Raw genomic sequence first — 19,311 nt, 5'->3', positions numbered from 1 at the left:
GAATTTAATTTCGCACGCGCGGGTTTTTAATAGAAAGTTACAACTTACCTTCATGCACCGCTGCGAAGCTGGCATTTCAAAAGCCGAAAATTTTATTAACAGTTCCATTTGTACCTGCAATAGTTCTACAGTTCCTGATAGGTTTTAGAAATGTTTCGTTGAGTTGAACAGAAAAAAAAGAGATTCTAAAACACAGGTCACCAACTTCCCGTCGCACCTCACATTGCGAAAAAAGTTATTTCAACTAATATGCAGTGCTGGTAGTTTTGATCGACAGTTTTCGACTTAAACGTCGATTCTCATAGTTTCGATCAGTTTGGTGCATTTTAGCACCTTGTACCTTTCCAACAATATGGTACCAGCGATCAGATTAAATAACTGTTTAAAAGCAGTTAACGAGCTGACCTATTAAAATGCATCAAAACGATAGAAACTACTCTGGGGAAAAAAAGACAGTTAAGCAACCCATTTTGGGGCCCACAATTACTAATCGAATGGTTTGGATTGTACGTAACTCTACTCTATGAGGGAAAAATTTTAACCGGTTTTTTTTAAGCAACTTAACATTTCAGTTAGCGCCTCTTAAGTGAAAATTATCTTTGTATTACTGAATATCGACAGAACTAATTGAGAGAATTGATTGGTATTACTTTAAAATCTTGGCTGTAGATAGAATAGCTAATTGCGATTTTTAGTTACGCGGGGTAAAATTCGTAAAAGATTAGAGTGTTACGAACAATCCAAATAATTCGATTGCTAATTGTGGGCCCCAAAAGGGCTTGCTGTCTTTTTTTCCCCCCGGAGTATATAAGAACTGTCGAGAAGGATTTTTTCAAAATCCAGCCGAAATCAATTCTACGTCTTTGCTCGTCCTGAATCTGCACGGAAGCAATTGCGGATCGGCTTCGGCTCAGCGTCCGCGTCCTTCCTTCTTTTATGGCGCGTTTATGCGTTGCCATCGGCTAGGTCGTTTCGCGCACATGCAAATCGAGCGGCGCGTAAACGCGCGTAGGATGTGCGTAATCTCCCCGGCAGCGTTACCCGCCAATAACGGGATCCATAGTAATTCCACCTTGTCCGCGGCAGACATTCTAATCGCTCCTCGGTCAAGCATTTAAATTGGCGACGATTAACATCGCGATCCATCCGCGCGCTCCGGTACGATCGAATCGAATTCGTGTCGTGCAAAAACGACCGATAAAACGGCTCTACGGCTGCGTTACGTAAATCACACTTTAACGACTCGCACAAAGTTGCTTCTAAAATTTTTCATCGCCGGAACAGTGTGTCCGTAAATCCCGACGTGGAATTCCTTTGACTTCACTTCATTATTTAAATAGCTGGGGCTCGATCGCGAATCTTTTTTTTTCTATCGTAAACTCGTGAAAAGTAACCAATTTCATTGATGAATATTAAACTCGTCAATGAAATTTTCTCACTTTTTACGAGTTTACGCTAGAGAAAAAGATTCATGATCGAACCCCAGGTCTTAAATTTTCTGACTCTCGTATCGCTTATACCGTGATTTCACGATTAATATGGATTTAATTTAACAAAAAAGACATAAGTAATGCGCCTTCGTATCTCGCGCTTGCTTCACGACATAAGATTGCTTCACAAAATGATTTGAGCGTTAACTGTTGCTTGTAGACGAGATTATAAACTTTAATAGCCTCGACAATTGTCTCCCACTTTTGTAAATCTTTCCTGCATTACTATCGTCAATCTTAACACATCTGACTTTAATTTTTGTAACTTATTTATGTATCAACACTTAATTAAAATTGCCTGTAATTTCTTTGTTAGACCACTTGAAAAGGACCACGAACCATGGTCGACACGTTGTGAGTTTAAACATAAAAATTTGCCAGACATGGTCACGTAATCTTTTGAAGTTTTTAATAGCCTCGTTCGCCAGTAATCGTGCTGATGAAAAACTGCAACGGCCCTGTAGGACTCATTATCTGGTCAATGAATATTCGATATGCGGCGCGAGGCATCATATTTACAACGTAATCAAAACGCTATTGTGTGAAATATATGGTATATCTACAAAGTATATAGATAAAAATTCTTTAGTGGATAAGTCACTTGATTTATTGCCGACAGCAGAATGAATAGTCGTAAGCTGGACGTATCCAGAGTGGGAAAAGATCCACATCTAAGAAACTATAAACGGGGAAATTTGATGATTTGCCGTCTTACGTATTAACTAAATTCTTTTTTAAACCAATTTAGGAAATTGACAATCGACACAGCTGGCAAATTCCAATTAAAGAAATCTATCGCGAAAAATATTACCTCAGCCAGGGTTTGAACCTACATTTTTCTTTCTTATTGTAAATAAATACCGGCATTAATTTGCAATCACTTGCCTATAACGGTGCGGTAATTTATGGCTACGACGGCCGAAAAGCGAAGGTGTCGTATCCTCGATTTTAGAAAAATATAATTATAGTTTCTCATGGACGCAGAGACGCGCGTCTCTATAGATTCAGTGATCGGTTCATTGGTCGCATCCTCCGTCGAGCGGATTTCACGTCACCCGAGGCTGCTCAACTCGCTCGATGGAGCAGTCGCGCGATGCCGCGTCTAAATTGCGTCAGAAGCGCGTGCACGATGTGCGTAAGGGTACCCGCGGCTTTTTATTAGGACATAACGGATGCGTCTGCGTCCAGTTTTTGCCGCGCATGACCTTTATCCGCGCGTCCATTTAGCACTGCCGTGGAAAAGCCCGGCGATACGCGGATCCTGGCAGGATACGCGCCGCTTAGAGACTATAAATTCCCCGGTACCTTCGTTATCTGCTGCACGGCCTTCGTATTTCAGGAAGAGCGATATCGTGGCTGCGGCTGCTGCAACAGAGACGTGTATCCTTCTGTTTCAAAGGTCACGCTGATATTCTCCTTGCACGGAGTGTTACGCGTAGATGCCGTACAGTTATCCACTTACTTCGTACGAGCATTCACTTTCCAAAACCTACGTAAAGATACGTATTATGAAACGTGGCATGCATCCAACAGAAAATTTTATCTCGCATTAGATATTGAGGAAAGTTCCTTATTATGAGACATGCTCCTAATATGAGACAGCGGGGTTTCTGCTAAATTAATAGGCATCGCCTGTTGGTCCCACCATGAATTTATTGTCCTTGGAGTGAGATCTGCTTAGTAAGAAATTCATTGTTAGATGGTGCAATCGCCGCGAAAAAAAGATCGCGATTAAATTTGGATGTTGAAAACACCTGCTGTTTCATATAAGAAGCCTATCATCTCGCAATAGGGGACTTTCCTCCATATCCCCAATCGTCATCTTATTTATAGACAATTGGATAGCAGATGGATTTTTTGTGACTTTGTAAAATTTGTTAATTTTGTAAACTTTTGCGCTTATGGTCGCCACTGATGCGACGTGCCAGTCGTGGATATTCGTAGGTGGCTCGCTCAGCGCACAAATTTGTGTCTTCGAAAAGATGGTCAGTGTCCGCGAGGGATCTGTTTGAAATACGTCTACAGCTGTATCGGGCGATTTTGGAAAGGAAAGTGTAGACATTCCTTTCTTATCTTGACGTAAAAGGTAGCAGCATGGATAGCGGGATAAAAGATCCTGAGTAAAAATTGTTAGGGGTAATGCAGGCAGTCTAAAACGCCGATAAGGATGATAACAGGATTCCTTAAAAATGGATACCCTATTGTTGTCACATCGGAGCCATATTGGATATTTTTAAGGGCGCCCTCAGGCGCTCTTACTACCCTAGGGTACTCTTTTCACATATCTTTCAAGTAATCTTTACACGAGCCTGATTCCCTCATAGGGTTTGATAAACGTTAGCCTGAATAGTACTAGTACCACTCGCTGCCGCGACATGGAGACGGCGCGTTAGGCTTTCTCGCAAGTAAAAATTATCCCGCATTAGTATAAAAGGCGAGCCAATTATGACTTCGGCAGCGAATTGTCTCGATTACGGGTAAATTCAATAACCTGAATATACTTTTGATGACTATATAATTTAACGCAATTTAAAAAGTTAGTGTAAAAAATTAATTTTTTTAAATTTCTGCTAATTAAGAATAGGGATTAATATTTTGAAACCAGGGTCTGTGATTTATATTTTGATATGTGATTTATATTTTCTTATGAGGTTCTGATAATATTTCTTTATAAGGTCCTTATAAACTATTTGTTACACACTTTTCAGGGGCCCGATTAAGGAAAATTAATCAGGACCTTTTTACAGCTTTATTAATTTTATACTTGGGATAGTATCTCATAGTAATAGTACTAGATATTTTTTAGATAGAAAATTTTTTGTTGGAGATTTATTGGAGAATTATTTGAAAGAGATAAAAAAGATACTCAAAGAAATTTCAAGAATTTTAAGAATCTCAAAAGTCTCGATAGCAGTACGCTCTATCGATTCGGGATAGTTCGCAAAAGCTCCTTCGTAAAAAAATCATTAAAACGATTACACCAATGAATCAATTTGTCCGACGAGTTACGCGCATCTTTCAGAACGGTTTAGCATAGATTTTTTCGCGTATGTAGTCCTTTCAATACACGGCATAGACTTTCCATTTTGATATTCACTCCTCCTGAATCGTCACGCCACGTTTATCGACAATATTTCCCCGTCGAGAAGAAAGTCTTCCTGCCGCCGTTTTCGTTTCCGTTTTTCCTGGGCGTTTTTTCGCGATTGAAAAGCCGCTGCGATCTTCGATCGCAAATTGGAGGAGAAAACGGTCAGCAACGCAGGACGCCCCAGGCTTCTTTTTCTTATAGCGCCGTTAGAAGAGCATAACACTTTTCTGTGGTGTTGTTGCAAATAGAGAAAAATCCATGTAAACTTATATGCTATCCCTGAAACGTTGATTTTCATTCCTATCCGTTAAGTTGTCCATGGAATAATTGTAACCAGCGAACATTCGTTCACTGATTATTGACTACTAAATTAATTCTTATTTCTATAAGGCATGTAATTGTATTAATTTTATCAGAAACGTGAACAAGATACGCTCTTACGCAGAAAGATCTAAATTAATGCGTAATTGTAAATAAAAATCATTATCTTTCTGGTATATATGTATATATATACATACACGCAGAGAATTTTAATTATTATTTCTAGATTTTGTTTCGGACATTTTTTTTATTAGTTTTTATATTTATTAATATAAGATAAAAATCAACACACTCAAAAATTTATACTTTATTTAAAATTTGAAGACATGAAATATTTTTCTTCACTAAAAAAATTGAATCATCGAACAGTATTAAAGAGTCGTAAATTGCCATATTTATCTTACATATATATCTCAATTAGTAATCTCTTCAATATTTCTCCTTGTTATTTTAATCGTTTCCAGATAATCTAACAAAGTCACACATATCTCTGCCTATTTGTGATCAGCTTGTCGTGCAACAGACGGTATGAAACTTGACTTCTACATTCAATTAAAATATCTAGATAATTAGCCACGAGGACTCTTACTTCCGCTGGCTCAGAACCGTTCATGGAAATTCGAGACAATAAATCACGCACTTACAAAGCACACAACAATGAACCAGGTGTAATCGCGAAATACCGCAACGGTGAGCGACGTAATTGCAGGGTATTGAAATTAACATTCGGCTTGATCTTAAGATCGAGAGCGACAATCAATCAAAGTGTCTTATCGGTTAGATAAGACAGTGGCATACGTAAAAACGAAGCAGCCTGTTTCTCCTGTACGCAATTTGATTATCATCCCGAGTATTTATCGAACTTTTCTCTTTCATTATCAATTTTATCGCGCGGTCGAGAAGATGAATCATTAATTTTATTAACGCCGACATCAATTTCTACGATCGAGATGGAGGATCTGAGTCTGACGAGGTGGATCTAATCAAGGCATTGAAGCGTGGTATTTAAATTTGCTCGTCGCAGGAGGAATCTCTGAAGATGACGGTGGAAAGTCTAGCGTTCGTTCGTCAAGTTTTGCTGTTAATGCCACTTAACCAGCTAGCCGGAACGGTCCATGATTGTCGCACTCACTCGCTTGGTGAGAAAATGCTAATTGCAATTCGCGACGACGAGTATACGAGGAGTGCTCCCGGAAAAGTGGAGCGCCGTTTTAGAAAGCGCGGTGTAACGTGGCTTTAAGCGACTTTTCGCGTCTCTTGGGTGCTCGTTTTTTTTTTGGGCAACACCTGCGGCGGCGACGCGAAAAAAGGACGGCGCGTGAATGACGATTTGAGTGAGGAGGCGCGCGATTCAGGATTGCGTACCCCGAAGAAACGCACTGGTAGACGTCCGAGATCGATCTGTCGATGTGGTTTTTGTCTTAGGTTTCACGACGCCTCGGGAAGAGAAAAAGAGAGGAGGGGGAGAGAACGGCGCATACGTATAATTATACGAAGCGAGCAGTCAACCCCTAGTTGAAATAATCGCCGGTACTGTTATCGTCGGACTGACGTAGCCCAGGATTGATGCAAATCTTCGTCTTACATCAAGTCGCATCCGAAATACATTCATAGAATATTTATGTACACGCGAATAAAGAAATGTTGTATACTTTTATCCCCGTATACGCACAAACTTTAAAGATTATTTCTAGAAGTGCTTTTGAAACGTGTAACTCTTTGAATATTACAATACACAGCGAAATAGCTATATAATTTGTTGTTTAAATAATAACAAAAATTAGTTCATTTTATTCTAGAATGAAAGAAACTTACTTTCGATGAGGACACGATTTATCGTAAAAGAAGTGGGAATGATTAGAGGAAAAGATACATTTAGCCACACTGAAAACAAGCGCCACCTTCTAAACTCTTGTTGTACATTAATACGACTAATGTTTAATCGTCTGCAAAAGGGGATAAAAAACTTCATCCATTCTGAGCCATTTCGGGTCTGACGATCAACTATGCACAAAAAGAGAATTTTCTTTTAAAATTTACCCTAAAAATCATGTAATCGTGAGACAACACATTTTGAATAACTTTATGAGAGTTTTTAAAATTTTACCATACATTTTACTAAAATTATGTACACGGAGAGAATTTTCTCTTAAAATTTATCCTGAAAATCATATGTAATCGTGGGACAGCAATGGCATCTCTAAGAATTTTATGAGAGTCTTTTGAAGCTTTACCATACATTTTACTAGTAAAACAAAGATTCTTAGAGATCCCAATGTTGTCCCACGATTACATGATTTTCCGGATAAACTTTAAGAGAAAATTCTCTCCGTGTACATAATTTTAGAAATAACAATGGTAGTATTAAAGAAAGAATAGTTTTAGGTATCCAAACCCCCGCTGGAAGCAGTTCTGACCTTCTAAAAATGCCATTTGGTTCGTTCGATGACTCATCATCAGAACTGTCCAAGATGACAAATGTGTCGTTGCTACGCTACAAAGATATCTGTATACCATTAGAAAGGTTTTTAGCATACCCTAGATACCAAATGATCCACATGGTACGGGCACAGCAGTACGAGCACTATTCCTATATATGCAGTAATATTCTTTAATAGCGTCTCTTCCTTCACCATTACATTCTGCTACTAGGTAAACATGGTGCACTGTTTTGTTAACATTTGGATTGTATTCAAGTTTCAAGTAATATTGGACTCGTGATATCGATATTATAATTAGCGAGGTCATCAGTTCTCGTACCGCGGCTGAGTTCTATTCTGTACACGAGAAGAAAAATGTAGCTGCCGTAGCTCAAAATTGCATGCAGCAACTAAATTTCAGTTGTAAAATATGGACAGCTAATATGTAAACTTGATAGATTTGTTTAGGTTGCCAGTAATAAACAACAATGGATACGTTTAATCGACCTTTTCTGGCTATTATTTAATCTATTTAATAAAATACAGGAGTACTGTGCAACGTTTCGACCACTGGTTTGTTTAGACACAATATTTTTATACAATTATGTTTAATCTTTAAAATTTATATTTACAATGGCATTGACATCTAGGATAATCTTGTAACTCCGACTGTTCAATTTTAGAACTGTGCTTGATAAGGACCCAAACCAGTGGCCGAAACGTTGCACAGTACTCCTGTATTTTATTAAATAGATTAAATAATAGCCAGAAAAGGTCGATTAAACGTATCCATAGCTAATATTTAGTTGGGCTAGCTAAGAATTTTGGCTGTGCCTATTGTATTAGGTGCGACGGCAAGTTGGGGGAAAAAGATATTGGTATTTGAAATTTGAAATTTTGTAATTGCGAGCAAATTGAAATTGACTTTATAAAATTACAAAATTCTTCCGCACGATTCTAGTACGCGTAAAAATAAAGCGGGGGGTTTACGACTTTATATAAAGAACGAAGAGAAATTAAAAATATCGCTTTACAAGTAATTGTGGTTAAGTGACAGCTTCACATGCTGATATTTTTAATTTGTCTTCGTTCTTTATATAAAGTCGTGCACCCCCCCGCTTTGTTTTTACGCGTACTATAATCGTGCGGAAGAATTTTGTAATTTTATGAAGCCAATTTCAAATTGCTCGCGATTAAAAAATTGAAACTTTCAAATAGCAATATCTTTTTCATTAGACTTCTGACCGGAGTGTTTTAAGTGCGAAAATGTTCTGCTATGCGGCCCGCAACTTATCCTGGCACTATTTTGTGCATAAAAGCTAATAAAAACATTTTCAAAAACTACACTCGAATGTGTCGGTAAAACAGATGACTGGGATCCTCTTAATACTATCGTCATTAGTTATGAAATTATATACGTAATGAATCTTTAGACCGAAACTCTCGTGACCATTGGCAAAGTTGTTTGCTCTGACAATTGGCACATGCGACGAGCGAAAGACGAAGACTTTTACGACGACGGACAGAGGCAGCCGGCGATCGTCCCCCGCTCATTGCTCGCAGGTCGAAAAAGCATCGAGTGTGACCGGTTACTGTTATTCGAGGCTACATTACACGCGGTTGCCGTTGTTTGTTCTCCCCGTATCTCATTTATACCGCGCGGCGGCAACGCTTATTACAGTGAAGCGCGCGCTTCGCGAAATTTTTCCGCGTATAACTGTTCCGCGCTGAAGGCGCAAAAGGCGAAGGCATAAATCGCCGCGCCGGCCGCGTAACGCGTGTTTACATATGCGAGTACCCTCGCCGATTCTTCATGCCCGCCCGCCCGCGCATAAATTAATTTATCGCCGCGATGGTTCTCCCCCCATATGCAAATCGTCTCGCGTTTACGCCCGTTTACGGCCACTCGAATTAATTGGACCATTGTGATTTCAGCATCGGATACAGTTCGACGACACCGCCACTCGTACCTTCGAATACCCCAGCGAGGCGTCGATCCTCGAGGGCGAGACCAGCTGCGTGGACGGCGAGACCTCTGGTTCCGCGATCGAGAAGCAGCCTACGCCGAGCAACAACAAGATCTCCTCAACGACCGGCACGACGACGAGCATGCCGTCCCTTCTCGGTAAGGTCGAACCTGAGAACTCGATTGCGATGTCATAATTAAGTTAAAACGCGCGCGCGCGCGTTGAAATTAATATAGCTCAAAGTATTCGAGAAAAAAAAGTTAAAATTACCGAAAATTTTTTTATTCCAGATTACTCGGAGATGGAGATGTGCGAATCGCTGCGAATCAGAATCGAATTCGTTTTCGATCAGAGAGATGCGAATTCGAATCATCGACGAGTCGATTTTTAATGCAATGATACAATCGTTTTTAAAATATTACAAACAATTAATTGAAAAAAAATGATCGAGTTTATATGGCTTTACTTTCGAAATATCGCGAGCCCAAGGGAAATCGATTCGAATTTGAACACGAGCAGATTCGATTCGATTCGAAAGTATTTTAAAAGATTCGATTCGATCTTGTCCACGCTAGAGCATGGGTTCGCGCATCTCTACTCGGAGAAGTTTAACTTGGATTATTTAATCGACGAACGAAAGCTAAATTAAATAGACGGAAAAGATAAGAGCAGAATGAGAGAGAGAGAGAGAGAGAGAGAGAGAGAGAGAGAGAGAGAACGTGCTCAGTGCATGTTGTTTGCAGGCGGAGGTGGCCTGGCCAATTACACACCTAGCAAAGTGGACCTGACGTCGGAAGGCTTCGAGCTGGGCATTACCAGGGCCATACTAATGGTTCCCACCCCGACTGCAACAACAACGACAACGGCGACAACCGGGCAAACCGAGAATGCGAGCGAAGTGGAATACCTGAGACCGGCTCAAGACGCGGGTGCTTGGGGCTCGGAGACGACCGGCGATCTTCTTTATTGAAAAGAAATGTAGAATAACGCTTCACCATCAGTAGCTCAATGTCCCTCCGCGGCAACAGAACGAACGAACGAACGAAACGAGAAAAGGGTAACAATAAGTATTCCTCTTTTTTTTTCTAGCGACGAGAAGATTGCGAGATACCATACAAATGCAAGAGAATCAATATATTATGATAAATTTTAATAAAAGGAAAGATTTACGACAAATGCTCATGTAACCGTACGAAGCGAATTTTTCATAGAAAACAGATTTAGAACGTTCGCGTTCGTGACCGGACGATATGTCGGACCACAGATAAGTCGCAATTATCGTTAGATTATTAGATATTAAATTAAGCAAACTTTTTTTTTCTATTACGAAAACGGAATCAAAAACGCAATCTCCGCTCATGAACGCGTCGAATATTCAAAACGAAGTTTATTTAGATAATTAAGGACTAACAGTATCATTCCAAGCATACGCATTTATTTTGTATCGTTACGCTATGTCAAATCAACGGACTTTTCCTACACGATGAATCATCGAAACTGCCAAGATACGTTATATAGTGCTGCTTTTTTTTATAATAGCACTCGCGAAAGGAAGAGCCCGGCGACTGATACTTCGTTGCTTAGAGGAAAAAAAAGATAAAAACAGAGCATATCATCTTTCTGGCATATTTTATAAGATAGAGGTATAAATCGACGAGAGAATCGAGTTTTGTAACCTTTTTGAGATTACTTTAATGCTAAGCTGTGAGTGTTGAAGCTGCCAGTAAAAGGCCAGAGTTTTATGCAAGGTTTTTTTTTGTAGAAAAACAGGCAAACGATGGAACGTCTTTGAGATTTAATTGGAGGGGGAAAAGGTCCGGGGAAAAAGGAACAGCTCGAGTTGTTAGATTTGTAAACGTTTTTTGCCAAAGTAGAACGTAAGTCTACTTATTAGTATTTTTAATAGTATATTTAATAATGTATATGTACAATAAGTGTTCCAGTTCGACAAAACTGTAAGAATTGTAAATTTCAAGACACACCGTCATTTGTACCGAAATGTATGGCAAATCATACTATGCCTTGCAAATGCGAAGATAAGCCATTACAGCGTATGCGACTTTTCATACCGATTGTGAGTTTGCATTTACTTTCCAAGCATCATAAATACATAAAACTAATAGCTTTCCAGCATAGGAGTTGCATAGGAGAAAACGGCGGTTTAATGTTAATTATTAATTTTAAGGGAATTGAATTTTGTATATATACTAAATTATTGTGGGTCTCGCAGAGCCATTCAGGATAAGTTAATCGAATCACGAAAGTTCGAAAAAGAAATTTAATTTAAGATCAGCTTTCTTGTATGTCTTGTATTACTTTTGTTCTTTTCTTTTTCATGTTAATTTCTTGTATCTTCTATATGTAGCATCTCGGATGCGTTACCACGGATAATCGAAAGCATTGTTTTGAATCGTGTAGGTGTAGGTATTTAATAATGTATGATTGTAAAACGATATGTAGTCAATATGATTTCACTTGGACAGTGGACTGATTCAAGCGAAAGAACGCGATAAAGAGATAATTTATTAGGATGCATCAAAAGTAAACTGCTGCTGCGTTTTATTACGAGTTTCAAATATGTTTACTTTATTTAGATAAAGGCTGTATCAGTTCACCGAATAGTTTGTGATGTGCCGCATTGTTTGAAAGACTTGTTCTTGTGTCACAGCGTTGTGTCTTACACTGTGATATTTTTTGTTAATCTTTTATAGCGTAAAACATAATTTCCAATTATTTGTCAGACCCAGCAAGTCGTCGATACTCGTTGCTGCAATACATGAATATCGCAAGGAGCAAGTCAAATTGCGTTTGTGCAACATTCCAAATTAAAACTGTATACGTATAGACTTTCTAATTTGCTAATTAATCGATCAATTGTAATCTTGCTCCATACAGGAGAGCTGTGTAACAGTTTTGTAAATTACAGTTGTACAGAAGCGCAGAATACCACGTTTCGAGTAAACAATAATAATAAGTAAAAACGATTGTGAGGTAACTATTGATAACTGAAGCTTGGATCTATATTAATTAATTTAATTAAGCCCATCATTCCGCCGCGGAACATAGGGACTCGACAAGTTGTCTCCACTTTCTTGCGAGTACTTCGGGAATCAGAATTCAGACGGACAGGTGATAATGCCTGCTGCATCCTAGTCTGGTGTCAGGGCTGCTGACTTGATGGCGACCAGACTCGCCAGTAGTATGTGTGTGTGGCAGAATACTCTCGGTGGTTACCACTTCCCTTAGAGAGGTAACGTCCGAAAAAGTCAGCGGTATTCGTGGATTTGAACTCGGATCTTCTCGTTCATTTGCTAAGCAGCGCACATTTTTCTGCGCCACGCTCGCCACTGGATCTATATTATTACCTTCTTAAATATGTAAAAGTGTGATGTATTGTCTATGTGTTACAAAATATCGAAGTAATAAAAGAGACAATTACTCCTTATTTCTCTTATTCAGGACTCTTGTCTATAAATTCTCACAAGAGTAAAAGAACGCGGGTAAGAAAAAAACATTATAAAAAATTAATCCTATTTATTTAAATAAATGGACAATGTACAAGTTGAACGAATAAGTCATATTTTGTGAATCGGATTGCAAAACAGTCTCACATATATTACAGGACTAGCGTTAAATTAAGCTTGGACTTAAACTAACGTTAAACTAGTGCTAAACTTAAACTGTTGTTATTTGTATATTGACGTATAGTATTCCTCTTCCAAATCGTATAAATCCGCAGCCATGTCGTCCCTCAGAGAGGCCAGTTTTTGATCACATTCTACTTGCTTGGTTCTAAATAATTTGCCGTTTTGTATTATGGCGTCGTTTACGGAGGGAAAATCATTCAGGATTAAATACTGCTTTATGTCGGAGACTAGTTTCATTAATGACTCGCCGGCACGCACAATGTTAGCTGCTCTGACGTGCATTTCGTACGTATCTTGCTCGCACTGCGTCATTCGAGATAGTTGAGAGTCATTTTCCCCTTTGGCGAGTTTAATTATCTCTGAAAACAACAGAAACATACCGCAATTATTAAAACACGAAAGAACAAGGAACGCAAATCATTAGATTCAAAATTATCTAATGTAAATCCTCCTCCGAAACTCGTCTTTTTACATAGTAATGTAGTCTACATAAGAACATAGTTCAAGAATAATTACCGCGCGTAACTTTTTACATTTATTTCTATATATTTATGCCTTTGGTAACGCTGTGCCCAATAATGTCTCGTATCGCTTTCAGTATTTCAACATTTCTGATTTGCTGCACTATCACTACTGGCTGACACAAAGATGAACAGAGCTCCGCGATTCGTAAACATCTAAACACGTTATGGACTTTTTAGGAAATTACAACCGAAATTACGGAGCACTGAAGCTTCAATAGTTATTTGTCGAACGAAGAATTTTCAGTCTCACCGGCTCGCACAAAATATAAGACATTTTGAATGGATATATATTCGGGGAAAGTATTCTACTGTACAGACAGAAACAAAAGTCAGAGCTTGGTATCTTTTTTAAATAAAATATATAGTCACATATGCAGATACTTTCCGTATCTTCTGTATCTTCCACCGGAAAAATAATTCGGTGCATCTCGTGGTCTATCTATGTCTAAAACGAAGGGAATCAAGAATTGCAACTTGTATCCGTACTTTAGATGAAAAACAAAGTCAAGCTCAAGCTCTGACAAAAGCAACGTCCGAGATAGTGATTCAAATTGTGGCATCGCGTGTCTCGATAGGTGGAAATCCAGATAATTGGACGAGGATCAAAATTATCGAATGCTGCAATTATAATTCCGCTGCGACTGCGCTAGCTGTACCTTCTGCAGCGAATATAAATATACAATTGGACGGAAAAAAAAACCAGGAAAGACGAAACAAACAAAAGTTCAAGCACAAAAGCAAGTTCGATGGCGAAAACGGTTCTTTTTTTTCTTTTCTATCGGAAGTTCAAGGTGTCTCTAAGCTACTCATAGGAGTGCACGGCACATCAGTAAGAAAAAAGAAGCTGTCGTTTAATAACTTGAAATAACGAAAAAACGCCAACCGACGATAGGTTAGGACATTCAGGCACGAATCTAGGGAGGTACCTTCGAAATTCTCCAGCATGGACTTGACGTCGTCCTTGAGCCTCGTCGTGTACGACTTCAGTAGCGCCTCTTTACTCTGAGGTAGCGTACGTTGTGCGGCCATCGTGTCGCGTTAAAAACGAAACGACACGTGTAACACTGTCAACGACGTCCTCGTAGGACGTGAGATTTGCGGGAACGCGACGGCGGCCGGTCGCAAGTACGGAGGGAGAACATGTCTCGCGCATGCGCACACGATACGCTGACTCCGGTGCTCGATTCTTGAGTTCATTCGAAGGAGAGACGTATGCGGAATTTACCTAAAGCAAGACTGTGGACCAAGGGTTACAATATTGGGCCAATGTGGGAAATGTTAGATTTCCGTATTTCCCAGCGTTGCGTCAATACATTATGCTGCTAGGGATAAGTCTAGCAGAAAATTGTCGTATAGCACGAATATGCTGAAGTCGATCATGCGAGCAGACGCAATTGACGCACGCGTGTAAAAGTTCCGCCCAGAGAGAATCGTCTCTCCACTCGCAATGCCGGGATGCAAACTATATAGGCGTGTAGACGGATATATCGAGCGTGAAACCCCAGAAAGATATGATTCGCCGAAACGATGTCGACTCGACATCGACATCGTCAAATTCGACGTCAATTCGACGTCAATTCAACATCGTTTCGACACCGATTGACGAGTCACTTCTCCCTGGGACGCGAGGGTTAAACGTGTAGAAGGAGAGAGAGGGATGAAAAAATCGCTAAAATTTCGCCGACAGTCAATTTCGAAAAGAAATTTTGCAAAATGCTTGCTACAAATATCCGATAGAGCGCCAACTGAAATATAACATTCCGCGACGCAATACCCCACACAGCAAAACAAGTTTCAGAAAGCTTTCCGAAAGATAACTTGGAAATTAATATTGAAATGTAATATAGAAATCATTCAGAAATATTTTTGAAGCATTTAAGAGATATTTCCGAAGCATTCAGAAATATTTCAGAAACATTTATGATATCTCGATCATCTACGCGGACATTTCATGTATCTGAAACATGTCTGAAATATTTTTTTAAAAGGTTTCATATTTCATTGACAGCTTTTTGAGAGCTTTCTGAAATATTTCGGTGCTGTGTGGTACAATGGCAAATTTGTAGAAACCAACAGTACAACTTTCAAGGTTCCCTTTCTGCTCGTTAGCTTTCTTTCCCCCGTTAATTGTAAAGCATTATTGACATGACGTTCCCTCGGGTCAATTTAAGACATGCAACTTCAATTAACTTATCAAGCAGATAATATACATATCACACGAATGTACAGGGTGTCCCATTTTAACCTGGACAGTAAAATATCTCAAAAACTAAGCCAAGCAAACAAAAATTGAATATCTCAAAAAGGTTTGGGCAAATAAAAAAAAATGTTTCGGACAAAAGTTGTTCATATTAATCAGTGGAATAAGATGGTACAATAAACAATAGGGAATTCCGTTTAAAAAATTGAAGGTGACCTTCGCGTGACCTTCGAGCAACTATTTAAGGTCAAATTAATGACACCATCCTATGCACCCTCGAAACCAAGCAACTTTTGTCTGAAACATTTTTGTTTGCTCGGCTTAGTTTTTGAGATATTTTACTGTCCAAGTTAAAATGGGACACCCCGTATAATAAGTACGGTCCATTTTTTTTAATTGATAAAACATGAAAAAGAAAGAAGATCGATATACAATAAATATCGATATACAATAAATTATATAACTAGAAATTTTTCCGTAAACAAGTCTGTGCCGGTTGAATTAATCGCCGACAAAGGGGTGCTGGAGTGATTCTGCACTTTTTGCACCTTTTGCATCTAGAACTGTTAATTCATAAAAACATTTGTATAATATACAAATTATTTTTTATGTGGCTTTTGTGTACAGATCGACTAGTACAGAAAATTTAATATCTGAAGAATTCTTGAAGAATCAGCCGCAATCAGTTCGCCTTGAAGTGTAATTCGTCAAAAGTTTATTGTGGCGCGTGTAACTTCCCCGAATCATTTTTCATTGTATTCCTCTATGAATTCCCGAAGAATTGCAATTCAGAAAGGCAGGAGACTTGAGGAACACTTTGCGAATTCGCTGCGCTACCTGGGGATAGATTGGCCACATTTCGAGAGAATCAGCTGACACGCTTTCATGGATCGCGTGAACCAACGAGGGATTCGACATTCGATCCTCCGATATCCCGCATCTGGATTATCACTGCCATTCAACGTCTGCCGGGTATCTCGAGCATTCGAATTGCATTTAAATTATCAAATCTCATTGATCGGAACGAGCCCCTCCGAGAGGATCGACGAGGACAAGAATCTCCCTTATCAGCGGCAATCGTCACTCGAATCGCCCGCGCCATATTGATTTTCACTCGAAGGCAAGCGCCGTTTTCACGGAGCCATCCTCCCTCGCCCTCTCGAACCCTCCCCCCCCCCCCACTCCTCTCGTCCGCCATTCTACCCCACTCGGCTTCCCGGTGACCCTCCAGGGGGTTGGGAATCGATATGAATACGCCCGCGAAGCTCGCTCTGAATCTCTCTCCGCTACCACGCCAAGTTCCCAGCCACGCGAACGCAGAACGTGCCCTTGCGCGCGACCGGAAGTACGAGCGCCGTCCCCTCCGTTTCTCCAGCCGCAGTGTGACCGCGAATCGTCGTCCCTCGCGCGCCTGTCCGACACGGACGGGGATCGAATCGGCCTCGGTCTCGATATATCTTTCTTGGGGGTGGGGTGGGGGAGGGTGGCCACCCTCGCCTGCCACTCGCGCGCGACGGGTAATCAGTAACCGAGTAACCCGAGCGAAGCGCGCGGCGTCGGCGTACGATCCAGCACGAGAACCTGGTCGGTACCCAACTGCGGAAGCGCCGAGGATCTCCGGCGTCTCGCGCGGAGACGAGCAGCCCGCGCGGAGCTCGCGCGGAACTGGAAGTCGGGACCGAGGGAAACGTCGACGACGGGGTCGTCCCCTCGGGGGCGGCGGGAATTGTGCAATCGGAATTGATTTCGGTGGATCGCGAGAGCATCGCGCGAACGCGAGGGGCGACGGAGCGGACGAGGAACCAAGGTGGAGGAGGGTGACGTTCGCGCGAGGAAATTCGCGGGCGATCGAACGCAGCAGCGTCGCGAAGCCGAGAGAAGGAGAGGGTGGTAAAGAGAAAGAAAGAGAGAGGGAAGATAGAGAAAGCAAGAGAAAGAGAGAGAAAGAGAGAAAGAGAGGTGTTCGATTAGTTGGGCGACGAGGTCGATCGGGCGAGGACGATGGCAGTGAGCGCTTTCTCGACGACATTGCACACCACCGATTTTGCCACTACGTGTCCCACTACACCCGGTATGTCGTAGGAGAGAATCTAAAGAGAGAGAGAGAGAGAGAGAGCGAGAGGTGCGAGAGAGAGAGAGAGAGAGAGAGAGAAAGGGAGGGAGGAACGCACGGTATTAGCGAGCGCGCGCGAGAGCAAGACGCCGCTGGCGGAATGGCGAGCGGCCTTCCTCGACGATGCGCGATGTTGCTGGGCTTAATTGTGATTTTAATGGCAGCGCTCTGGACCGAGGCGTCGCTACCACCCGAAGACGAGGAGGAGAACGTCCTGCACATCGGCGGCATCTTCCCCGTCGCTGGCGAGGGCGGCTGGCAGGGCGGCCAGGTAAAGAGGCAGCTGCTCGCGAGTCGCGAAAAGGGTGGACGCGAACGTGGCCAGGGGGTGAACGTCACATTCCATTTATTCCGACGACGTCGTGAGATGTTCAACGTCTTTTCCACTCGTCGCGTGCGCGAAAACGTCACGTCGTATAACTTTTCTCTCCTCTTCTCCCCGTAGGGTACTCGAGTTTTGTCGGGCTGGTGAAAACAAGATACTCCCCGCGTTAGCAATGATTTATATCCGCCGAAATTAACGGCGATTGGATTTAGCAATTGATGCACATGACGTCATCGAGTGAAAGTCGGCGATCGATCTGGTATTTTCTTCGCCCGAGAACTTCACGCCTGCTGGGAGCTTTGATCGAGTCTCTCCCAGAAGCCAGAACCGCTCTCGCGTTCCGCGAGCGAAACAAAGATAGAAAATTGACCAAGTTGACGGTAGACTGCTCGTGTGCTTCAAATTAAGTGCCGCGGTTAAAACACTCGCAAACGGCAAATTCGACCCAAGAGGCCCGTTTATCTCTTCTCGCCGCGACGTCCTTGTATTGTACATTCGATAAGAGATACATCGCGTCTCCCCCACTCATTTTCATGCGTTCGTCTACGAAGAAGGGACGAATTGTTACGCGATATCGCGATTGCCCGCAGCCTCCCGCGTTTCCGCCGGCCTTCGTGCCTTCCGCGCTCGCGAATTGCTCGATAAACGACCCCGTGACATCGATGGCGCGAGCAAAATTTCCAAGACAAACTTCGCGAGCCGTTCCGAAACTTTAGAGATCAGATTCTAGAAGTTGCCTCATAACGACGTCCAAGTTTACTGCGGCGGAGAAACGTTTTTCCTTATCCCTCCCGCCGACCTTAAAGCCGCGAGAATCACCGAGGATCGGGAGTCGGATCCGGTTTAGCGAAGCGTGCATTTTTCACGAGCGCTAAAAGCCCTTGGGGTATACCCAGGTACACGAGTCGATGATCAAATCGATATCGACCGCGACTTTTCGGACCGTTTAATTTGACGACGACCGGATTCTTCCATCGATCTTCGCCAGAAGATCCGCATAATACTTTGTCGATATCTTGTCGACGTATATTTAACGTCTATAGATGTGGAGGATCCTCTGTTATGAGATAGTAGGTCTTCAACGTCCAAATTCAATCGCAAACCTTATTTCGCAACGACTACACGACCTAACGATGAATTTTCCACTAAATATCATTTGATGACGACTAGGTTCTTCATTGATCTTCGCCAGAAGATCGATGGAGATCCGCATAAT

General features: G+C 41.4%; 3 protein-coding genes across 6 annotated transcripts in view; 2 read left to right on the top strand and 1 right to left on the bottom strand.

The window, feature by feature from the left end:
• The window catches only part of LOC105562515, a 59,709-nt gene extending 46,978 nt beyond the window's left edge, over positions 1–12,731 (top strand). The window contains exons 4-5 of the mRNA XM_012013422.1: positions 9,255–9,444; positions 10,030–12,731. Coding sequence (XP_011868812.1) covers positions 9,255–9,444; positions 10,030–10,256 — 417 coding nt within the window. The 3' untranslated portion in view covers positions 10,257–12,731. The remainder of the gene's footprint in view (positions 1–9,254; positions 9,445–10,029) is intronic.
• Positions 12,732–12,805: 74 nt separating this feature from the next.
• On the bottom strand, positions 12,806–14,656 carry LOC105562478 (mediator of RNA polymerase II transcription subunit 22). Its single transcript, XM_012013348.1, has 2 exons — positions 14,384–14,656; positions 12,806–13,292 (listed from the first exon to the last, which is right to left on the bottom strand). Exons 1-2 carry the CDS (start codon positions 14,484–14,486, stop codon positions 12,973–12,975), a joined length of 423 nt encoding a protein of 140 aa, XP_011868738.1. The 5' UTR covers positions 14,487–14,656; the 3' UTR covers positions 12,806–12,972.
• Positions 14,657–17,184: 2,528 nt separating this feature from the next.
• The window catches only part of LOC105562477 (gamma-aminobutyric acid type B receptor subunit 1), a 12,453-nt gene continuing 10,326 nt past the window's right edge, over positions 17,185–19,311 (top strand). For 3 of the 4 annotated variants that reach the window (XM_012013344.1, XM_012013345.1, XM_012013342.1), the window contains exons 1-2: positions 17,185–17,728; positions 17,935–18,041. In XM_012013344.1, the coding sequence (XP_011868734.1) occupies positions 17,659–17,728; positions 17,935–18,041 (177 nt within the window). In that variant the 5' untranslated portion in view covers positions 17,185–17,658. Of the gene's footprint in view, positions 18,042–19,311 lie in introns of all 4 variants that reach the window. The other variant, XM_012013343.1, reaches the window with a different exon arrangement.

The sequence above is a fragment of the Vollenhovia emeryi genome, unplaced genomic scaffold (genome assembly GCF_000949405.1).
Source record: "Vollenhovia emeryi isolate VEMERY1.0 unplaced genomic scaffold, V.emery_V1.0 DF939187.1, whole genome shotgun sequence".
Classification (NCBI taxonomy): Eukaryota; Metazoa; Arthropoda; class Insecta; order Hymenoptera; family Formicidae; genus Vollenhovia; species Vollenhovia emeryi.
This window is presented reverse-complemented; position numbering and strand designations above follow the sequence as displayed.